Source organism: Pteropus alecto, unplaced genomic scaffold, assembly GCF_000325575.1.
Source record: "Pteropus alecto unplaced genomic scaffold, ASM32557v1 scaffold50, whole genome shotgun sequence".
In the NCBI taxonomy this organism is placed as follows: domain Eukaryota; kingdom Metazoa; phylum Chordata; class Mammalia; order Chiroptera; family Pteropodidae; genus Pteropus; species Pteropus alecto.
Window position 1 is genome coordinate 108623 of NW_006431918.1, and position 7698 is coordinate 116320.

General features: G+C 38.2%; 1 protein-coding gene across 1 annotated transcript in view; it reads right to left on the minus strand.

The window, feature by feature from the left end:
• Nucleotides 1–3062: 3062 nt before the first annotated feature.
• The window catches only part of SLC7A11 (solute carrier family 7 member 11), a 67562-nt gene continuing 62926 nt past the window's right edge, over nt 3063–7698 (minus strand). Inside the window, exon 12 of the mRNA XM_006906210.3 lies at nt 3063–4665. Coding sequence (XP_006906272.1) covers nt 4604–4665 — 62 coding nt within the window. The 3' untranslated portion in view covers nt 3063–4603. The remainder of the gene's footprint in view (nt 4666–7698) is intronic.

Here is a 7698-nt window from a genome sequence, read left to right on the forward strand (position 1 = left end):
CACAACCCACCTGCCACAGCTGTAACACACCAAGGCCTGACGTGTTTTCCCACGAGATGTTGCACAACATCCCCTGTTGCACAAAGTGCTCAAGAAACGATCACTGGTGCATATGAGATAACTGTGCATTAGTGTTTTTTGTTTTTGTTTTTTTCCCTCTAGCTTTAGGCTCGGCCTTTAGAGGCTTCGACAAGAGGTAATAAGGACTCAGCAAGCAAGTCTTCGAACAAGTAAGTTCACTTGAAAGTCAGACTTTTTAAAAAATCAGTAGTGTATATGCTGAGGGGAAAAAAGTAATGTTCACTTTCGAACCAGTGCATCCATCCGTATGGCGTTCAGATGCCTAACGCCCCACGGTTTCTTGAGAGAATCGTTATCCATAGGACCGTTAAGGCAGTTACTAATACTAGAAGTGGACCCTTGCTCCACTAGCTAAAATACACACATGTAACAGATAACTCTTTGGAGCGCGTAACCATCCACCGGTGATACTTTAAAGCCAATGGCAACAGAGAAAGTGGGCGGGGATACCAACGAAGTAATCCCAAGGGGTCATTTCATACTAAGCATAACAATACTGCATAAACTCACATTAGGACTTACTCCTATCCTGAGGATATCATGTCAAAAAATAATACAAAGGGAATTATTGACGCATTCAAGACAACAGAGAAATGGTTCAAAAAGATCAAGTTAACATCCTTATGAGACTGTGAAGAACGACAGTGTCTCACGACATGTGGAAAATTGGTGAATTTCCCGTGAGACCATGATTTCGCCTTTGTGAATTTGTATCCAATCCGAACTAAACCAAACACTCACTTTTCGGTGTCGACTCGTTTGAAAATGCGACAAAAAGAAAAAATGATCTCCAAAACTTTGCTGTTAAAATAACTTTTTAAATATTTTATGAATACCACCAAGAGGTTACATTTTTAGGTATTATGTATATTGAGAACTACTAAAAATACTGCTAATGGGAAAATTATTCTAAAAACATTTATAGGTAATAATTCTTTGACCTATAACTAATGTAAACAGAAGCTGTCAAGATGATTCATTATCTCCTCTAATTTGTATCCACCACGAGCCTCTTGCCAGTTACACAATGACATACTTTAATTCCTGACTTTGGTGAGGAAGGTCAAATACAACTCGGTAACCATTATCAGCACCGGCATACAATGTATCATGTAGGGCAAAACGAAGCGAGATTATATTTAAGAAAAAATTAAATTTCTTGACTCATCAGCATTCAAATCCCAAATCTCTATTTCTTTCCAGACTAAGAAAAAGAGCTATGAGAAAAATACCGCTCATTGTTTTTTTCTATCATTCAGAACTGACACATAAAATACGTCACAGGTGAAACTCTCCTTTTATAGCACATAATATACATTATGAGAAAGCCACTTATACAGAGTACTTCAACTAACTGACAACTTTATTTAAAAATATATCCTACAAACGCCCATGCTTACTTCCAATAGAAAAAGTGATGGGAGTATTTTATCTCACTCACAGGGATGAATGCAGATTTTACAGGGCCAGAAGTAGTCTACTGATCTTTTTCAAGAAAATTAATACAAAGCTCTTAATGCAAAATTAGGCACAGGACCTCGGAGGGGGCATGCCTAAGTGAGGGGTACCAAAGCCCACATTTCATCAGATTCTCAGGATACCCACCTGTGCACAGCAGACAATTATTTTTTAATATTTCTCTGACTATGTCGCATAATAAATTACACCAAAATATCATTACCTCCAATCACTTTCATTTCCCGCTACTCTGACCTTTAGTTTTCTATCTTTTCATAACCTATTCCTCAATTATAAGAAATCAACGTTAGGTCAAAGATGTTCCCTTTCTTAGCCGGCATTACATCCATCTGCAGATGGAGATGAAATAATGAGTTTCCTGAAGAGCAATTACAGTTCATGAAGAATTCTGTTGAATGATGTAACTATAGTCAGGCTAACGATCTGCTGAGACAGCAAATAGCGATTGGGCAAACAATTTTATCAGACACCTAAAAACAACCCGGAAATTTGTTCCAACGTACATATTTTCGTGTTAGTTAAACTGTCATGCATTTCTAACATAACCTAAGAATCTGACTTACTTCTGCACCAGTGGGAGTGGGGAGGATAAGGTACAAGCACGTGTGCATGCTTGCGTGTACACACACCTAACGCTGATGTCTGGGACCAGAGTCGGCCATCTCTTCTAGGACACGATAGCATTCTGAAAAGCAATTTAAAAGGCTGATTCCCCGATGACAGAAACCGTGTGTCTTGTCTGATGTGTCCTAAAAATATGTGGAAGTACAACTTCATCTCCATCATTTTCTTTAAAAATTACTGACTGGCTTTCTGTCTGGTTAAAAGAGTATTTCAAAGGTATTAGAAATGTTAACAGTGAAAAAACTATTTTTGATAATGATGGAATGAATAACGAGTATTTTGGTTAGCTTGTACAAGGATCTATTTAAAGAGACATTAAACTAAAAATAAACGAACAAATAAAATGAAGATACCTATCTGCCACTGTTGATATAAGCACATTAACCTCAGGAAAAATCAAGAACCACCTGAACCTCTCCAAGTGATTTGACCTTTTTTTCCATTAGACAGAGAACTCTTCGGTTTAGATTACACGGGCTTAAGGTATTAAAAAAAAAAAAAAAAATTGGATATAAGGGAATCTATTTTTACCACCAGCGACGATACCGTGGGGAGAGATATGGATGAGTCGATATAGAAAATAGACTATGGGACAAATATGAACCCCTATGATAAGAGAAAAAGGCAGGAATTTTTATGAGTTCACTTAGAGATCCAAACACTAGGTTTGGCTGACAAAATGTCAATATTGGACATGTATTAAATGTTATCAAGAGTAAAAATTGAAATTAGTGAATTGGTATTGCCCAATTTATAAATTATTATTACAATTTTAGTCGATTGTCTATAAATTCGGTAACCATTATCAGCACCGACATACAGTGTATCATGTAGGGCAAACGAAGCGAGATTATATTTAAGAAAAAATATAATACATCTTCTCTTAATGATTTTAATCAGTGTAATTCTTTCAAAAAATTCTTATTTTCAAATGGACAAAAAAATTAAAGAATGAAATATGCTGACTAAACAGTTAACAGGTTTCATCATACTATGACTCTCATTTGAAAATTGCACAATATTTTCTAAACCCAGTATGTAACACCTGTATGGATACACACATTCATGCACAGTTTCTCCTTCTTTCAGTGAATTTGTTACCAGTTATCTCTTGTGAATTGAATGATAATTCAGGTGAGGAAATTACTGACAGAGCCTAGACACAAAAGTGGAAAAATTTTAGAAACATCAGCTGTAAGTTTTCTTTATCAATGACATTTCTTCCTCAGTTTTTATGTGAATATATGCCTTTTCCTAATTGACCTGGACAGTTGTAGCCGAAGACCTATTTTAACAGAACATAAAATGTATAAAGGAAATGTACAACCTGTCAAAATTCATCACCATGTAAAAATAGCTATGAAACAAAAAGAAATTCGGAATTACTAACACTGCATAATATTTTGGGCGTTTTCTTTCTTGGTGATTTCTGTCTTGTGTTGACATTGCAATTTGAAGATTCGAAAATGCACATATTTAGGTGTATTTATCAAGGGTAAATTATTCACAAAACAGGTGATTGTGCTTAAGAAGATTTAATACCAAACTGAGTATGGCTTTGCTGTAAGAAAGTTACATCCTTTCTTGATCAAATGAGCTGCCATAAAAACCAAATGGCATATAACCACGTGCCTTCCTAACGATGAGTGGAAAAAACAAACAACAACAACAACAAAAAAAACCCCCTAATAAATTCTCAAGGATTTTTACTTAAACATAATTTGTGGATTTGTCTCATGAACAGTAGCCCCTAGCAGCTCTTCTTCAACGTATCCATTAAAACTGGGCATATCCCAACTCTGTCCTTTGTTCAAAATGCTCTGAGTATCACTCATTAAAAGATGAGTGACATCTAAGTTGATACCTCAGGGGAAGCAATGCAATGCCAATGTAAAATAAATTTCTCTCCTCTGTCCACAGTGATGATGCCTGCTTTGTCTTTCTTTCTTCCTCCAGAAGAGTAGAAAACACTTTTCACAGTATGGTCACCTATAGTATGTAAAAACCGCTTGTACAAAACCCATACGTATAGAAAACATTTCAGTCTCCAATTGAAGGTTCTTAGCCATGGTAAGATATATTACAGCGAAAGACCACTGAAGTAATTGTCCATTCCACAGTCTTTTCCCCCTAACTTCAAAAGGTGGGTATCAGGCACTCAAGAATCACGTGAACTCATAGTACAGTTGCATATCAGTTTTCTAGAACTACATGGAGTTATAATTAAATTTCTTAGAAACCAGTTTGAATACACTAAACGATACAAACAGAAATAACTGATTCCTTTCAGTCCATCACCAAAGTTGCAATCCTCTGGATTTTCATAAAATGAAGTGAACGTCCATGTTTTGTTTCAGCCTTTTCGGCAGAAACAAGGCCAAGGATAGATTGCCAAGATTTCAAATGCATTAATTCATAATTAATGACAATCTTCTTCTGGTACAACTTCCAGTATTATTTGTAAGGTTCTGGTTATTCTGCCTACAAAGAAATAACGAAGAGAAATTAAAAATGCACAGAAATCAGAAATGCATAAAAAACAGCAAAAGGTGAATTATTTGGGGTTGAATACTGAAAACGCACAACTGCCTATTTCATAGAGCCCTTTCAAGAATGATTTACTTCATTAGAATCCTATCATCCTCAATTAATTTATTTGTCACTTCTGTAACTTCCCAGCAAGAATACATTAATATTTTATATTCAAATAAGGACTTTTATTTATGAACCAGGAGGCTGAAAATATTTTGAGGCAACAGGATCAAGATATAAATAAATGTTCAAAAACACATTTCATATTCAGTTTTAAATTGCTTTTGTTGTTTTCGCGCCTATGAGATTACACCCAATTCCTCGGCAAAATCAGGAGAAAAAAATCAAAATAAAATTTCCAGTCGCAACCTTGTAGTATCCTCCTGAGCAAAGCATCTCATCTCCCAGGACCTCGTTCACCTCATCTATAGGAATGAGGGACTTGGGAGTGACGTCAGCAAGGTGCAAGGCTAGGAGCTCCCGACGTGCATCCGCGCTCCCACCACCGTAAAAAAAAAAAAAAAAAAAAAACCAAGAACAACAAAAAATAAACAGCTACATATTGAAGAAAACAGCTCAGGAAAAGGTCTAGACAACAAAGCAGCAGCAGTAGAAACCCGGCAGAGCTCAAAAGTCGAGGATGGCCACACCCAAGTGTGAAGGAAGCACCTCGCCCGCATCGCCCCAACCCCAGCAGTTGCCCTGGGGAAGTTCACCGCAGGGTAGGGGAGAAGGAGACCCCACCACCACCACCACCACCCCGCAAGCCTCACCCTGCGAACATTCGCAGCTTTTGCCAGAGAGGTCTCCCATAGCCTTCAACAACCTGAGCGCCCCACCTCTGCATCTGTTCCCAGACGCTGGAGCTGTTGCCGAGGTGAGACCCGCCCTCGGAGTCCCCGGATGCTGCTGCGACCTCCCCCGCCCCGTCACCTCTCTCTCTCTCTCAGGGGTCTGGTGCCACAGCACTTTGCCGTAACCAAGATCTGAGCTGTCACTGCTCTTTGCCCAGCTTGGCTTCTCCCCAGCATTACCGAGACGGCCTCCCTGCTCTGGGCCCTGCCCCCAGGGTCCCAAGTCACACTTCGGCTGCCATGATTGGGGCTGTGCTTCTGCCGAGCCTCGCTGCCCTGCATCCCATGTCATTGTTGAGATGGGTTCTTGCCGCCCTGAGCCCCATCCCCTGGGTCTCAGGTCCTGGCTCTGACCCCTCATTGTCAGGGGCACTGACACGACCCTGAACCTGACTCCCGTGGCAGGTCAAGGCTCAGACGCGTCCAGGAGTAGATGGTTCCACTGGTGAATTTTACCAAACACAGAGAATAAACACCAACACTTCTCGCACACGGTTCGAAGAACTGGAAGAGGCGGGAACCCTCGCAAACTCATTTCACAAAGCCAGCATTACCCTGATACCAAAGTCAGACAGAGACGCCGGAAGAAAATCACAGACCAATATCCTTGATGAATAGGAATGCAAAAATTCTCAGCAAAATATTAGCAAACCGAATTCAACAACACATTAAAGGATCATTCACCATGATCAAGTGCGATATATATTTGGGATGCAATGATGGTTCATCATAGTACTGGAAGTCCTAGCCAAAGCAATTATGCAGAAAAAGAAATAAAAGGCATCCATGATCAGAAAGGAAGAAGTGAAATTATCTCTGTTCACAAATGACACCTTATATATAGAAAACCATAAAGACTCCACTAAAAACTGTTAGAACTAATAAATGAATTCAGCAAAATTGCAGGATATAAAATCAACACACAGGAATCGGTTGCGTGTCTGTATACTAACAGCGGAGTATCTGAAACAGAAATTAAGAAAGCAATCCCATTTGCAATAATATTGAAAACTAAGATGCTGAGAAGTGAATTTAACTAAGGAGGTGAAAAATCTGTACACTGAAAACTATAAGACATTAATAAAAAGAGACTGAAGAAGACATAAAGAAATGGAAAGATATTTCATGTTCCTGGATTGGAAGAATACTATGAAAATGTCCACATGACCCAAAGTGATCTACAGATTCAATGCAATCCTGATCCAAATTCCAATAGCATTTCTCACAAAAACAAAAACAAAAACAAACAAACAAAAACTGTCCTAATATTTGTTTGGAACCACAAAAGATCTTAAATAGCCAAATGATAATACTGAGAAAGAAGAACAGAGCTGGAGGCATCACCACACCTGATTTCAAGCTGTATTATAACATTATAGTCATCAAAGTAGTATGGTACTGGCATAAAAATAGGCATGTAAATCAGTGGAATAGAGAGTCCTGACATAAGCTTCCATATATGTAATTAACTAATTTTTGACAAGGCTGTCAAGAACGCACAATGGGGAAAGGACAGACTCTTCAATAAATGATCTTGGGAAAACCAGATAGCCACATGCAAAAGAATGACACTGGACCTCAACCTTATGCCACTCACAAAAATTTACTTGAAATGGATTGAAGATTTAAATGTAAGACCTGAAACCATAAAACTTCTAGAAAAAAAACATAGGAAGAAAAATCCTAGGCAATGATTTCCTGGCTAAGCCACCAAAGCACAGGCAGCAAAAACTACAATAAACAAGTGAGACTACATTGAAGAGCTTCTGAAAGCCAAGGAAACAGTCGATAAATTGAAAAGACGACTTACAGAATGGGAAAAAATATTTGCGAAGCAAATATCTGATAAAGGACTAATGTTGAAAATATATAAAGAACTCAGACAACTCAAGAGCAAACCAGAAAATAATCCAATTTTAACATTGGGCAAAGGACTTGAATAGACATTTTTTTTTTTTTTTTTCAAAAAAAGACCTAAAATGAAAAGGTGTTCAACATCGCTAATCGTCAAGGAAATCAAAATAAAACCACAATGACATGTCACCTTACACAAGTTAGGATGTCACGACACATCTCATGGAACTGTTAGCAAGCAGCTCTCACTTAAAGTGACACTGTACCAGGGGAC